Genomic DNA, 17,250 nt, shown 5'->3' with positions numbered 1-17,250 from the left:
CTCGATGTGTTCTGATCATATTTTATTATGGATTTACTCTCCTTATATCGATATGTTTAAATTTTTAGGCTACTAGACCATCTTTGGACAATAACAAACATATTAACAACAAGAAATGACATTTGTTTTGTTGTTGTTTTTCATAGTAACGAACTTTTTTTTGGATCTAGTACCCATTTAATTTTTTCTTCCATTTTTCCTAGCATTTTTCGATCTTTCCCTAGCGCGATGGTTCCTTCAATATCGAGATGTGGAGAGGCGACTGTATTTATTAGGATACATTTATATATCAACTGTCAGGCAATGATACACTACCCGACTAGAAGAGCATAACTAAAACTTAACACAATTTTAACATATTGTGATCTTCATAACTTATTTTGATACAATTTTGTTCTTAGTAACCATTATCTTTCAAATGTTGTAACAGGATTTTAACATAATAAGATTTAAAAAATGCTTAATACCGAATTGCCCAACAGTAGGCAATTAAAATAGATGTAGCAAAGTCTCCTGCCATAGATGTCATAAACGCCGATATATTTTGAAAAAGTTGTCTAATTTGTAATGTTCTTAGTTTCATGTTCTTGAAAAATATTCTTATTCAGAAAAAAAACTAATATTTCTGAATGTTGATCACAATATGGAGACCTATCACGACCTGTAACTGCACAGTAAACAATATATTTTGTATCTGATTGTGTTAAAAATTTCTAACAAAATATGTTATTTTTATGATAAAATTGTAACAAAATTTGATAGTTTTTTGTTTCGAGTAGTGTAATTTTTGATAGAAATTTAGATATTTTAACAACATCCTGCACCATATTTCTAACAAAATTATTATAAAAATTTTGTATAACATAATAACATATGATGATATAATTTTGATATGGCCTTCTAGTCGGGTAGATAGCACTAGATCAGCATAACTTCAATGTCAAAGTAATTAACATTTATTTCAGTTGAATGAATGCCCACTTCCTCCTTTAGTCAACTTTCAGCAAACATATTTATAGTTTCATGGTTACTTGAGAACGACAAACCCCCCACCCCTATGAACCCTTACATAGTTAGTGCATGATCCCTTACTAGCATTTGGCTTTCATCCAGAATGGTTTGGAAAAAATCCCCCGAACCTAGCACTACTTCATAGAAAATCTATATACATAAAAATGAATTTCTGTCTGTCTGAACCTTATAGACTTGGAAACTACTGAACCGATCGGTGTGAAAATTTGTATGTAGAGGTTTTTAAGGCCGGGGAAGGTTCTTAAGATGGTTCGAGACCCCTTCCCACTTTGGAAAGGGGGGCTCCCATACAAATGAAACTGAAATTTCTGCATAACTCGAGAACTAATCAGAGAATAAAACAATTTTAGGCGAAACGAAAATCGTCGGGTCTGCTAGTACTTTTATAAATATGATAGAACAACAACTTTTTTGCTACTGCACGGAAAACAAAGCGTTCCCAAATTCGTGAACCAGCAAAAATACACAGTGATTTTATTCTTGGGTTCGAGAGCACCAGAAACGTTTTCCAGAAATATATTCTAAATAAATTCTTTTTCGAGTCCCTATAATCAAGCAGGTCAGAGTGTTTTAATGTACATTTCCCAACACTGCTCACGGCTAAGGAAGTTCCCCTTTAACAACACATATAATGGAATTTGCACAAGTTGCTGCATAACAAGAAAGTGATACACCATGCGTCTCCAAGTGTTGGTGCGTTTAACATTTTAATATCCCTACCTACGCTGCCGTGTGTGTGTATGTGTGTGTTATTACAATCTAACCCCCACTGTCTGGCAGTGGCATTATGGATAGAATATTCGTGCAACCATTTTATTTATATAATTGCAAGAATCTTATATCCGGGAGCTAGAAGGTGATAGCTCTATTGCAACTCCTATAGCCAATTTCAAGAACGCGAGCATTCCGAAGCTATAGTCGTTTACAATAAGCCCCGCATGAGTACACCCACATATCATAGAAATATCTGAAGTGTATTCAAACTTCCTGAATCAAAACTAAATCCGTTTGATTCTGGTACGTATCCCTACCTACGCTGCCGTGTTCTGCTGAAAAACCTGGAGGGCCATGTTCTGGGGAAAAACATTAATGGGGCATGAACATATCAAATTGTCGAAATAACGCAGCATTTCAACATGCAAATGACTTCAACCTAGAGGAATATTCACAAGTGACGTCCACCTATTTTGTGACCAGATAATCTCGAATACTTATAATAAATAACTTATAAAATAGTCCCGAAATGCAATAGTAAAGATTTTGAGTTTTTGTTTTACTTATGCTACCTGTTATATATTTTATATGATCTATGTTTTTGCTGTAAATATAAACGAACAGGTAAATGAATCAGTTGTTTGAGAAACGGCATATATCCATTTTACAAAATTTCGGGAAAACACCGAAAACTGTTTTTGAACAAATGGGTTCCGAATCTTTCAATTTCTTCGATACTGATCAATAGTTTTTGGCAAACTCAACACCCTGGGGCACGTCCAGTGCGAAAACTGTAAGCAATATTCCATAATTTTCCAAGTGCGTGCACATATGTAGTTTCTCAAATAAACGAAATTTTTCCACACATTGCTGAACAAATTTTTCGATTTTTTTGCAGAATACGTAATTTTGGACAAGGTTTCAGAATATATAAAAATCTCATTTCGGACAAAAATGTTACATATGCAGTTTCTCAAGCAAACGGTTCAAATTGATTATCGATACTTATCAAGTTTCTCCAGAAATCTCTGCTTGTCCAATAAAATTTTGAGTTGATGTGTAAACAATGAAACTTGCCCACCGAATTTCAAGGTAGGCGCATCTTTCCCAGCACTATGAAGCCTTGGTAGAAGGTAGCCGCTCGATGCCCGCTTTTCCACAGTTTCTGTCCTGTCCAGCAAATCTCCTGCAGCGCCACGACGTCGAAGTTGCGGGGATGTAATTCATCGTAGATCATCCTGTCGCAACCTGCGAAACCTAGCTACTTGCAGTTCCATGTTCCAAGCTTCCAATAGTGATCCTTCATTCGTCGCCTAGGTCTTTGCCGATTATATCGAGTCGCATTATCTCTCATATTGTTCGTAATTATTGGTTCCCAGGCGGCTTATTGGGCCTTCGCAAACCTCCTGTCTCGTCGGAGGGTCGTCGTATCAGGGCTGTTTAGCTTTCCACCTAACACATGATCGCTTTGGTGGGGCCTACTTGCGGATACATGCAGCTTTTTATAGGAATTTAACAGGGCCCACTGTCAAACCCCACCACATGCTAGGCAAGCCCTATAGCTCGCAGATGGCCTGGGGAGGGATCGTCAAGCCCTTGGACATAGTCCCTGCTGGGGAAATATAGGTTGAACATTATATTCTATCCGTCCTTAAACATTCGGCGGAAAATGAACAATCGTAAAGTAAAACTGTCTCACTGCACAAAAAAGATGTCTAATAGAACAGAAAAGACATACCTATATTCAATCAAATTTATAATTTAGGGACAGCAAGTATCCGCGAGCAGGCCCTACAAAAGTAACCATGTCCGACTCAGAGCGCACTAACCCAAGTACTAGTGCAAGGTGGATCTGACGACGATCTCCCGAGAGGCAGGTGGTTTGGGCCGGTCCAATAAGCCGTCTTTAAAACCAATCGTTTTGAGCAACATAAGAGTTTTACGACATGAAACTATACGAAAGCGATCTTAACTAACTAACTTAACTGAACTTAACTAATGCTTTTTTTGTGTCTTTATTAAGGAGACTTTCAGCCCGAGGCTGGCTCGTCTCCGCGGGGCAATGCTGATTCAACACAATAGCGGTATAATGATTTCAATAATTTTTAAATCCTCCCATTTATATGACGGTGCATGTCATTCAAATGAATGGACTTCATGACAGCTCCCTTGTTTGAATTTTTATTCGTTATCTATATAAAAAAGCCGGGAATTTCAATTTCTTCACATAGAGTGGTTTACATGGGTAAATAATTTGGGGCGAACATATGCGATTACCGCTACCCTAGCAGCACACATATTACAAAGAAGTTGTAGAATGGCCAATGGTTGCTCAAAAGTTCTGAAAACCGAGTAAGTATAAATCGTGCTACTATAGTTATTATATCAAACATTATTTGAACGGTCTGTAACAACCCATGTGCGTTATGTGTGGCTGTCCTCTAGATAGCCATAACTACAGCCATAACACAATAAATTCCGTCCCCAGTCCGTATGCAGTATGCTGAGATAATGTTGATGAATACGTCAATAACATAGTGTTATTGACAGGTGATATACCAGTGGCAGAAAGGTCAAACTGATGTAAAAACGACCAGGTTAAACCTTGTTGTTGGAGTTTGGTTCAGCTGTGCTTGACACCTTATTTATTACCTACGCGGGTACTATCCAATATTGAATGTTTACAGGAGCATCGAATCTGCGATGCATAGATTGTGTGTTTAAAATAATAAATGAACGCATCTACCGTGCATCACGAATAATCATACCCAACTACCCATTGTCTAGTGTATTTTACCAATAATAATGCTGCTATTGTTAATTCATACACATTTTTAATTAAGCTGATCAACATGGATCATTATGATTCATTACACATCGTAAAGCGAATAGAAGTGCTGGAATAATCATCATTCTAAAGTTAGTTGTTTTCCGCACACTTTCTGCTTCGAAAATAATACGGTTTCCGACTTCACTCTTGTTCATAGTCTGCCCCTTGTAGTATCAATCCAACAAAAATAAACCGTTGTTCAATTGTCCTCATAAAGTGCAAGGAACGAGACTAGTGCCATCGTCGCTGATGTCGTCATCGTCATTACCATCGGTCCTTCCGTTTCAAATCGCAAACGGTGTATCCCAGCGACAAAATCTGAAGGAAAAGTTTACATTAGGGCAAGCTACACAAAAATTCAGTCGAACGAACATCGTTTCACCTCAATCCAAATTCCAAGATTGCGACCTCGCCAAAGCTACTCATAGGAGCCAGAAGAAGACGCAGCACTTGACGCAGACCCACGACGATGGCGTTTGCTTCTCGTGTCCCGACTCCTCTCGTGAATTATTTCAAATTCGCTTGTATCGTTTTCATCGCTGTCAGCATCCCGGTGCCGTCCGTTGGCCCTGTCAACGATACCATTATCGAGAACATCATCATTATCCTCATCATTGTCGCCGTCTTCAACGTTCTCCCTGCTGTCGTAGATGTCTTCGGGACACTTCCTTCCATGATGTCGGATTTTTCGTCCATCTGGGGTTTGTCTTTTCCTGCGTGAAAAGGGGGGTCGAAAAATATGTGTGAGTGTGTTACGGAATTAGCGTAGGAATTTAATTTGCATTCTTTTCATATGCTGACATGGATCCGAACAATGTAAGTAAAGGAAGCTAAATTAGTCTCATTAATAGAGCTCTTTTAGTACAAGATTTTTGCTAGCGACACTGGTTTTAATGTTCTTCTACACTCTAAAATAAATCTATGCTAACCGCGTTTCTCCTGGTTGAACCTAGATTAATTTATGTGCAGTTTATGCTCTATCAAGTCTCTTAGCTCGACAATTTTTTTTATCTTAAACAGATTTTTGTTCAAAGCTAGCTTAGTATAAACTTTGCAAATATGAGAAATGATTTGTTTGTATGTTATTAAAGTTTTGGCACATGTTTTGGTCTATTTCTGAGTGTAGGGACTTTTAAAAGTGCATATATAGGGTTACGAATACTATTCCCGGCAAAAAACCAAAGAAAGAAATATTAGGTATTTAACAAAACTCTTTCATTACAGTATGTACTCACTCGAGAATTCAAAATGCAGCTAGTCACAACTGTACTTAGTGATGTTGTGTTGTGCTTTGTGTGGCCCCAAATGGCCGGAACGAAATGCACATGTGGGTGGCTCTCAGTGGGTGCGTGTGCACGCCACGGTGATCTGTCAAGAAAAGGCCGAGTCATGGCTTGCGGCTCACCGATTAATACGTTGAGGTGTTAATTTATAACCACATGCCGATGGTAACATACTCAAACCCCACATTCCCTTTCTCCTTTCATTAAAAAGCAAAAAAAAAAAACTCTAGCAAAGGACGCAATGGTTTTTCTCCTAAGTTATTTGCGCGAGACGAAGATGAACATTAAACATGTTGCATTTGAGAAACCGAATAATTCCTTTGAAAACTGAACCCCGAAATAAACTAGTCTTAACATCGTGGTTTTCAATCACAGAACAACAACTAGTGTTATGATATTGATCTCTCAAGAAACATTATAGATTGCAGCAATAATCTAAACATCGTATTCGGTTCATTTAATCCAACTATCAGCCTGTATATCTTTCGCCTTCCAAACAACTTTGTGTCATACGATAGTTGTCCATATTTCTCAGTTTTCGTTAGAACTAGCTTTGGTGAAGCCGACAAGTGTATACATTTCAAACTAAATTTATTTCAACCAAAATCAATGCTTCCAGAACTCACCTTAAACCATCAAATATTTTAACACATTAGCAAATTAACCACTTGAATTCAACTCACGTTTTGGAATCAGCGTCAGGATTCAAAAAATAACCTGGCAGGATCGCCAAAAAGGTATGGAGTCATGGCTTGCTGCTCGCTGACTGACACGATGAGGTGTTAATGGATCGCCTACTTTGAGCGTGCTTACAGCGGCACACTAGAAGTTAACTTTCTGAAATGGCATCTAAGTTTCGATTTCTCAAAATTAAGCACCTTCATCGAAAAAATATTTGGTAAGCGTAGTAGCGGACACCTCCCTACATAACTGGTACCAAATAGTTTTTTTATTTGCTAATTATCTAATACATGCATTCATCTCTTAGACTAGGTGTTCCGTTTTTTCTTAACACTATCATCCTTATTTGCTATTGTAGATCCAGTTGAAAACCGAACTAAGCTCTCGCGACAATCGCAGTTTCTCCCATTTCCGAATGTCGCAACTGCATCGCGAATGATGCGCATGATGGCGCACGGCTATGGCATAGATGCGCACTACTCGCGATGCAGTTGCGACATCCGGAAATGGGAGAAAATGCGATTGTCGCGAGAGCTCAGTTCGGTTTTCAACTGGTTCTACAATATGTTATATTTTTAGTTATTATTAATACATTTCAATTGCCTCTGGCAGTTAGAATTTTTCCTCTGGTTGAATTGAACCATGTAGGAATTACAATGTTTTCAACTTAAACTAATCTTAACCTATTTTATACTAAGGGCACAAGAAGTTAATCGTTGCAATAGAAGATTGCAACGATTTTTGTCTAAAATTGGAAATTATTTTGTTGGACATTTGTTGCAATGTCTCAATATTAGAAATTCTATGAAGTTCATTGGTACTATACCACGGAGGCAACTTCAGAATCATTTTCAGAATTTTATTTTGAATCCTCTGAAGTGCCTTCTTTCTGGTATTGCAGCAACTAGTCCATATTGGCACAGCATACAACATGGCAGGTTGTTTGTAAATCAAAAGTTTGTTCTTAAGACAAAGTTTTGATTTTCTGTTTATAAGTGGATATAGACACTTAATATATTTGTTACATTTGGCTTGAAGGCCTTCAATGTGATTTTTAAGAGTTAATTTTGATCTAGCAGAAGTCCTAAATATTTAGCTTCGTTAGACCAATTAATTGGAACCCCATTCATAGTGACAATATGTCTGCTAGAAGGTTTCAAATAAGAAGCTCTCGGCTTATGTGGGAAAATTATAAGCTGAGTTTTGGAAGCATTCGAAATTTTCCATTTTTGCAAGTAAGTGGAGAAAATATCCAAACTTTTTTGCAATCTACTACAAATGACACGAAGACTTCGCCCTTTGGCTGAGAGACCTGTGTCATCTGCAAACAAAGATTTTTGACACCCTGGTGGTAAATAAGGTAAGTCAGAAGTAAAAATGTTATACAAAATGGGCCCCAGTATGCTGCCTTGGGGAACACCAGCTCTTACAGGTAATCTATCAGATTTCGAATTCTGATAGTTTACCTGCAGTGAGCGATCTGATAAATAATTTTGGATCAGTTTAATAATGTACAGAGGAAAATTAAAATTCATCAATTTTACAATCAAACCTTCATTCCAAACACTGTCAAATGCTTTCTCTATATCAAGAAGAGCAACTCCAGTCGAATATCCTTCAGATTTGTTGAGCCGAATTAAATTCGTAACTCTTAATAACTGATGAGTGGTTGAATGCCCATGGCGAAAACCAAATTGCTCATCAGCAAAAATAGAATTGTCATTAATATGAACCATCATTATATTTAAAATAATCTTATTGAAGAAAGCAAACTGATTGGGCGATAACTAGAAGCCTCAGCTGGATTTTTGTCCGGCTTCAAAATTGGAACAACTTTGGCGTTTTTCCATTTATCTGGGAAGTATGCCAATATAAAACATTTGTTAAATAAATTAACCAAAAAGGATAAAGAGCTCTCAGGAAGTTTTTTGATAAGTATGTAGAAAATACCATCATCACCCGGGGCTTTCATATTTTTAAATTTTCTAGTAATAGATCTCACTTCATCCAAATTAGTTCCCAACGAAGGGTCAAAAACATTGTCTTGGTTGAGAATGTCTTCGAAGCTTCGTGTAACCTGATCCTCAATTGGACTAGTGAGACCTAGACTAAAATTATGGGCACTCTCGAACTGCTGAGCAAGTTTTTGAGCCTTTTCGCCATTTGTTAATAAAATTTTATTTCCCTCTTTAAGCGCTGGAATTGGCTTTTGAGGTTTTTTAAGAATTTTCGTTAATTTCCAAAAGGGTTTCGAACTGGGATCCAACTTGAACCATGGACGCTTCGACACCTGCGGGCGAATTGAATACAGCCATCTACCCAACTCCCCATTTGTCCATTTCTGTTGCCAGCTGTTCAAGGTTTCCTGACGAACTAATGTGAAAAATTCATCGAAGGTGATTTTCCGATCGTAAATATCACCTTCCATAGCGCCCACCTTAGCCAAAGAGTCCGCTTTCTCATTTCCCGGGATCGAGCAATGAGAAGGGACCCAAGCCATGGTGATTGTGTAAGACCGTTGTGATAAGGCACTCAAAGCTTTCCGTATCCCATTTAGAAGATACGCTGAGTGCTTAACTGAGTTTCATTGACCGAACAGCCTCCAAGGAACTTAGACTGTCGGTGAAGATGAAAAGTGGTCAGGAGGTAGGGATGCGATTTGCTCGAGTGAATAGTGTATAGCTGCTAGCTCAGCAGTATACACGGAACAAGGCTCTTTGAGCTTAAAGTAGGCGCTATGAAAAACGTTGAAAACACCGAAACCAGTGGAGTCATCAATTTTTGACCCGTGGCGTGCCCGTATTTGCTTGCAAATAATGGAGGTATGACCTCCGCACACAGAAAGTCTGGTATTCCATGAACCTCCTGCTTCATGGACAGATCAAAAGTAACAGAGGAACTGTAAGAGTCTAAGAAGTTAGCACGATTGGTATCTACCGAAGAAGGGCTTACCTCCAGCGTTATGTACCAGTGGTAAATACTCATGAATCGAGATTGAGGGTTTTGTTCGAGCAGCTTCTCGAAGTTATCAATGACCAATGGATTGAGAACCTCACAGCGGATGAGGAACCGGAGCGATAATTCCGCGAAACGATCTGTTAGTGGCAGTACTCCCGCAAGTACTTCCAAGCTCATTGTATGTGTCGAATTCATACATCCTAACGCGATACGGAGACAACGGTACTGAATCCTTTGAAGCTTCAGCATGTGTGTTTTAGCCGCGGACTGGAAGCAGAAACTACCGTATTCGAGGACCGACAAAATGGTTGTTCTATACAACGTCATAAGATCTTCGGGATGCGCTCCCCACCATGTTCCGGTTATTGATCGCATGAAGTTGATCCGTTTCTGGCATTTTTGTGTCAGATACACAATGTGCTTCCCGAAGGTACATTTCGAGTCGAACCAGACCCCGAGGTATTTAGAAGATATGCTATGAGTGATTGTCTTACCCATCAGTTGGAGCGGGAACTTTGCCGGCTTATGTTTTTTGAAAAGACAACCATCTCAGTTTTCTCCGGAGAGAATTCGATACCCAGCTTCGTAGCCCAAGTAGACAAATTGTCCAAAGTATCTTGCAATGGTCCTTGCAGATCAACCGATGTTGGCCCCGAAACGGATACAACACAATCATCTGCAAGCTGTCTCAACGAGCAATTTGGCATGAGACATTCATCAATGTCTCTGACGTAAAATTGTAAAGAAGGGGCTCAAACATGAGCCCTGGGGAGACCCATGTAGCTAATTCGTGAAGTTGCCGAGTCACCATGAGAAAAACTCATACGCTTCTCTGACAACAAATTGTACAAATAGTTGTTCAAAATTGGTGAAAGTCCACACTCGTGGAGTTTGTCAGATAAGACATCGACGCAAACTGAATCAAAAGCCCCCTTAATGTCCAAAAACACTGAGCCCATTTGCTCTTTTTTAGCGAAAGTAAGCTGAATTTCTGAAGAAAGCAACGCAAGACAGTCGTTCGTTCCCTTGCCCCTGCGGAAACCAAATTGTGTATCAGACAAAAAACTATTCGATTCAACCCATTTGTCTAGCCGGAAGAGAATCATCTTCTCCAACAGCTTCCGAAGACATGACAGCATCGCGATGGGGCGATACGACGACGCGGGTTTTCCGGGCTTCTGGATGGCTATCACCCTCACTTCCCTCCAATCATCCGGAACAATGTTGCACTCCAGTAACTGATTGAACAAGTTCAATAAGCGCCTCTTCGCGACGTCTGGGAGGTTTTTGAGCTAATTGAACCTGATTCTATCCATCCCTGGAGCGGAATTGTTACATGAAAGGAGAGCAAGTGAGAATTCAATCATCGAAAAGGGACGATCCATATCATCCCTGTCTGCAAAAGCATCACGTAGCTCTTGCCTCACCGGTACCAAATCCGGACAAACTTTCTTTGCGAAGTCAAGTATCCACCGCGACGAGCTTTCACGATCTTCGTTTACGGACGACGCGTTGCGCATTCTTCTCCCGACGGTCCACAGAGTTTTCATTGAAGTCTCGCGCGATAAACCTTCAACAAAAGTGCGCCAATATCCGCGCTTCTTCACTTTGACCAGTTTCTTGAACTGGATTTCGAGCGCGGTGTATCGTTTGTGAAGAACGATCGCCCCGTGTTTCGAAATTCTTTGAACGCGGCTGATTTCTCGCGATAAAGTTGCGTACACTCGATGTCCCACCACGGACTGTAGGGTTTCCTACGAACCGAAGCTCCTGGCACCGGCCGACGTTGTGCCTGAAGAGCGCTTTCAAGAATCAACTGCGATAGAAACTTGTACTCTTCCCGCGGGGAAGTGCTTCTATCGACTGTATGCCATCGCTGATGGCGTCCGCATATTTGCCCCAATCGATGTGCTTCGTGAGGTCATATGAAAGATCGATGGAAGCAGATTGCTTATGTCCATTGGAAATCGAAACTTCGATCGGCAAATGATCACTACCATGGGGATCTTGGACCACCTTCCAAGTACAGTCCAACGATAATGAGCTCGAACAAATGGAAAGATCTAGACGGCTATCTCTTGCTGGAGGAGCCACTCGTGTAACTTCTCCTGTATTCAAAATTGACATATTGAAGTCGTCGCAGAGGTCGTATATCATTGATGAACGGTTGTCGTCGTACAGCCTGTTCCGTGGGAGTTAAAATCTCCCAGGAGCAACCGTGGCTCGGGCATAACCGAGCAGATGTGCGAGAGATCTCTTCGAGATATCGCGGTGTTTGGAGGAAGATATATCGAGGCGATACTGAGGTCTTTTCCTCGAATAGTCACCTGACATGCGACAGCTTCGGTGCCAGACATCGGCGCAAGATCGACTCTATAGAAGGAGTGCTGTTTTTGATCCCTAAAGCACCCCTCCATATCGATTTGCCCGATCGCGGCGGATTATGTTGAAGTCAGGAGAATGAAGGTTCACATCTGGTTTTAGCCAAGTTTCACATAAATCAAAAGCATCATAGCATAGTTCTCAAAAGCATTGTAATTTGTTAACTAAAAATTTTAAAATGTCTAATTTTGGAAGAATACTTCGACAGTTCCACTGTAGAATCGAAATCATGTTACCCTTATTGACTAAGTTAGCCATCGAAGGATACAAATGACTCTAGGAGGGGCATTTTCGAAGCCAGCTGCTTCAGGAGAGGAGTCAGAATAGGAAGAACAGTTTTGACCATGTTCTTCACGGGGTCGGAAGCATCAAAGAAGTTGAGGATGAGCTCCACGATGCCAGAAAGTGTGAACATTGGAGCGCTCGGGAGTTCTTCTGCTCGCTCTCTATGCTCTTTCTGGCTGAGAAATCGCAAAAATGGGGTATCTGGGATTTTAGATGTTCCCGGAAGCGGTGGAAACTCTCGATCATCCCGATGTGAAACCACAAAAGTTGATCGTTTTGAGTATTTCCTCCGCTTTGAATTTGACCATGTTGGATTGGGGCTCACTTTGAGGCTGTTTTCTAGGCTTTTTAGAGGGTCGCTGGCTCTGTTTTATTCTCTTCCTCGTTGAGCCATTGAAAACAAAGGGAACCCCATTTCCAACCTCGGAGTCAGAGCTACCTTGATCGTCCAAAGGAAGAGACGAGTAGATGGTGTCAGAAACGAGTGGAGGAGCGGCCTTCCTCAACATTTCGGCGTAACTTCGCCGAGAACGTTGCTGAAGAGACCGCTTCTGGTGGATTCGCTGCTGTATGTACGTTGGGCAAGCTTCAAGAGCATGTGGAGGGCTTTCGTTACAATAGACACATTTCGGTGCCGTCTTGCACGCTCCCTCCACATGCTTCTCTCCGCATGATGCACAGCGAGGTTTATTGCAACAGTACTGAGCGGTGTGGCCCAGCTGCTTGCAATTAACACAATTCATCACCTTCGGTACATACAGCCGAACAGGTAGACGAAGTTTGCCAATCACTACGTAGTCAGGCAGTGTGGACCCGGAAAAGTTGCCGCAGAAAGAGTCAGACGGGGAATAACTCCGCTTCTCTCCCTCCTGCGACACCGAATACATTTGTTTGCAATCCAGTATCGCAACAGGAGGCAAAGAAACGTTCTTGAAACGACCGAAACCTTGTTTCAAATCGTCGCATGTCATACTTCCCTCCGTCACCACCCCGCGATCTCACACACTGCTGACGGTAAATACACCCTATATTCGAGAGTGAAAAGCTCACAGGTGACAATCTCGTTGGCCTGTTTGCGATCACTGACCGTGACACGGAGTTTACTGGACCCAACCATGTCAATGGTCGTGACAGACGAAAATCGCTTTTCCAGATCTTTGCTAATCTGGCTGATATTCAAACGTTTGCCTTTGGGTCGAAAGAAAACAACATACGGCCCACTAGAGTCGTGAGGGTAGACCTTGGGACGGGGGCTCGTAGAGGAAATTTTAGCGTTGCTGGTGTCCATTTCGTTTTGGTTTGGAACACCCGAATGCAACGAAACATCTGACATGGAATACTAAGTACCCCCGCCAACTTCGCCTTCGCGCATTGTGGACACGAAATGCGCCGCTGCAGCGAGGCACAATCTCTTTTAAAACTAAACAATTATCACAAGGGCAGAAAAAAACACACACAAACAAAATAATGATTTGGGACAGAGGGGAAGACGAGTAAAACAGAAAGAAAAAAACTATTCCAATAAGATGGAGAAGAGAGGGGAACAATGAGAGGGAGCTCAATTAAATACTTGCGTTCACACTGCTGTGTTGCCGGCTAACAGTTCTGGCAGCACACACTAGCTCGATGGACACTCGCCGGTGGTGCGGTCGAAGCGAACCACGCTATTGTTGGTGTTCTCGCCGCACCCAACACTGCAACTGGGTGGATGGATGGTGGCAGGACGGCGGCGTCTGTGTTGGTGGAGACGCACGATGGATGATGACTGTCGGCGTGGGACGATGATGCCTGCGCCTGCGATGGACGCCGAATAAACTGCAAAGTTTTGCGTAGTTGCAAAACCAACGAAATGGCTACTTAACTGCTACAGCTAAGCACCACTTCCACTCAAGCACTATGCTTCAAAACACTTTCGGAAAAAAAAAAACCACTACCTGTACTTCAGGAAAAAAAACCGAATGAGAAGCAGACCGTACGCGGACTTACAACCGTCTCGCACGGATGCTCGACGTGGAATGAGGGATCCAACTTCGAGACATTATTCTCAAAGTTGGTATTTCTCAGAATAGCGAAACGTTTTTTAATTTCATTTTGCAAATCTCGCCAAATAACTTTCAACGCGGGATCGCGAGTTCTTTGGTATTGCCTTCGCCTCACATTTTTAAGACGGATCAGTAGCTGAAGATCGTCGTCAATAATAATGGAGTTGAATTGAACTTCACATTTCGGAATTGCAATGCCTCTGGCTTCGACAATTAAATTTGTCAAAGATACGAGAACATTATCAATATCACTTTTGGTATCGAGAGGAATATCAACACCAAAATTCCTATCGATATATTGTTTTATAAATCCCAATCAGCTCTATGATAATTAAAAGTAGAGCTGATTGGATTATAAATGGCTTCTTGTGAGATTACAAACGTCACAGGAAGGTGATCAGAGTTAAAGTCAGCGTGAGTTACCAATTGGCCACAAAGCTGACTAGAATCCGTTAAAACTAAATCAATTGTAGAAGGATTTCGACTGGAAGAAAAACAAGTAGGGCCATTGGGATATTGGATAGTATAATATCCCGCAGAACAATCTTCAAATAAAATTTTGCCGTTGGAATTGCTTTGGGCATTATTCCATGAACGGTGTTTGGCATTGAAGTCACCAATAACGAAGAATTTTGATTTGTTTCGAGTCAGAATTTGAAGATCAGCTTTCAACAAATTCTTTTGCTGCCCATTGCATTGAAAAGTCAAATAGGCTGCAATGAAGGAAAATTGACCAAAATTTGTTTCAACAGAAACTCCCAAGGTTTCAAAAACTTTGGTTTCAAACGAAGAAAATAATTTATGTTTGATACGTCTATTAATGACAATGGCGACCCCACCACAGGCGCTGTCAAGACGATCATTTCTGTAGATAAAATAATTTGGATCTCTTTTAATGGAGAGTCCGGGCTTTAAATAAGTTTCTGTTATAATGGCAATATGCACATTATGAACTGTTAGGAAGTTGAATAATTCATCTTCCTTACCCTTTAGAGAGCGGGCATTCCAATTTAGAACTTTCACACAATTATTTAGATCCATTAAAACGGAGTCCGATAACAATTTTTTGTGTGTACTTTATACCAACCTGAACAGCTTCTGGTATGGTATTTGCTTTGAACATTGCATCAATCATGTGATGCAATTGTTCAGTTAAAAAATCAATTTACTGAATTGCTTGCTACCCGTTGACGAGCGGCAAAATTTGTTTGTGAATTGTGGTGGGTATGAATTGCTCGACCGGTAACTGGTTTCGAAATTTGAGCGTTTGAAAAATTTCTACCCGTCGAATCTGGGATCCGATTGGAATTTCCCGTCATCAATTTTGCACGGGAATTCAAAACTTTTTTGCGTGAAGGACATTCCCAGAAATTGGATTTATGATTGCCCCCACAATTTGCACATTTAAATTTATTGGAATCTTCTCTCACAGGACATGCGTCCTTGGCGTGAGAGGTTCCACCACAAATCATGCATTTAGCATCCATGTGACAATGTTTGGTTCCATGACCCCACTTTTGGCACTTACGGCACTGGGTGGGGTTTCTGAAATTTCCCCCAGGCCTGCGGAAATGTTCCCATGTAACACGGACATGCGACATAATACAGGCCTTTTCCAAACTTTTCATATTATTTAGTTCACTTTGTTAAAATGAACAAAATAAAATTCTTGAGAAATGCCCTCTGGGAAGTACCAGAGTGGGATTTCTTTTCATCTTAATTACTTGGACTGGTGAAAATCCAAGTAATTGAGAAATTTCAATTTAATCTCATCCAGTGATTTGTCATCACTGGGGAGACCTTTCAAGACGACTTTGAACAATCGCTCAGTTTTGTCGTCGTATGTGAAGAATTTATGGCGCTTCTCAGTTAAATACTGAAGAAGACGTTTGCGATCGTCAAAGGATCCCGGCAAAACGCGGCAGTCACCCTTCCTAGCAATCTGAAATGAAACCTTGATCCCCTGAAGGTTACTCAAAATCTCATTCCGGAAGCCAGAAAACTCGGCAACAGATACCACAATTGGCGGAATCCTTTGCTTTTTCGCATGAATCGAATCACCTGGGCTAGAGGTATATTCGATTTGCTCAATTTCATCATTAATCAAATCGAACTGATTGCTCAGTTCGATTGGAGAAGAATTATTTCCGATATTAGAGTTAGAAGGAATATCTGAATTCTCCAGCTTCCTTCTATTTTTCCGCGCTTTGGCAGGACGGTCTTGAAACCTTGTTTCTTTGAAGGAAGTGGAGAATTCAGAGACTCCCCCTTCCTCTTGTTTTTGTTAATACTCATTGCTGAGCGTGGAGACGTGACCTTCTAAGAGGTTTTTTCCCAGAACGGTGTCCCTGCAGGATTACCACCGCTTGTCGGAATTTTACTTCCGCAAACGGGTCCAACGTAAAACGAAGGCGCGGGTCCTTGCAAAGATCGTAACGGGATGAGTGGGTACAAATAGCGCTAAGAAGCACCGTTGAAATTAAAATAGCTTCGGGTAGTATTAAAAACTTCCTTCCGCAAAGAGAGAAAGAACCGCACAGCACGAAAGCACGATGCGGTCTGAGATTCACTCAATCTCTCATCATCTCAATCTCTCTTTCTCTCTCGGGACGGCAGAAAATACGACATTAACAAAAATATGCACGTTCCGCCACAACGTGTTGCCAGATGGCAGATTTAACAAAATTTTTATTTGGTTGAGAAGATATATTCACTTATTCAAATTCCTTCCAAACATTTAAAAAAAGTATTTTATTCACTTTTTGTAATTGAGAGAATTATAAATAACATGATAGCGTCAACGTATTAGACAGTTTTCCTATTAACGATAAAGGATTATTTTCATACTGAAACCCAGAATAATCCACCTTGCGGTGATGGTGCCTTTCCCGTGTATTATAAAATGTAACAAGAAATGCACTTAAGACTAACAGAGGTCAAATTGCACTTTAGGGAGATAGATTTAATTATTTCCATCAATTCACATTTATTTGCGTTTATTTGAATGCATTGCAGCAGTCGGACAGACAGGATTTTGTTGTAT

General features: G+C 40.7%; 1 protein-coding gene across 1 annotated transcript in view; it reads right to left on the bottom strand.

Annotated features, from left to right (window-relative positions):
• Nucleotides 1-4,641: 4,641 nt before the first annotated feature.
• Nucleotides 4,642-17,250, bottom strand: part of LOC134220758 (transmembrane protein 26) — a 39,870-nt gene continuing 27,261 nt past the window's right edge. Inside the window, exons 6-7 of the mRNA XM_062699864.1 lie at nucleotides 4,949-5,289; nucleotides 4,642-4,894 (exon numbers count right to left, since the gene is read on the bottom strand). Coding sequence (XP_062555848.1) covers nucleotides 4,995-5,289 — 295 coding nt within the window. The 3' untranslated portion in view covers nucleotides 4,642-4,894; nucleotides 4,949-4,994. The remainder of the gene's footprint in view (nucleotides 4,895-4,948; nucleotides 5,290-17,250) is intronic.

The sequence above is a fragment of the Armigeres subalbatus genome, chromosome 3, assembly GCF_024139115.2.
Source record: "Armigeres subalbatus isolate Guangzhou_Male chromosome 3, GZ_Asu_2, whole genome shotgun sequence".
In the NCBI taxonomy this organism is placed as follows: Eukaryota; Metazoa; Arthropoda; class Insecta; order Diptera; family Culicidae; genus Armigeres; species Armigeres subalbatus.
Note: the sequence above shows the minus strand (reverse complement) of the source record. Positions and strands in the feature narration are given on the sequence as shown.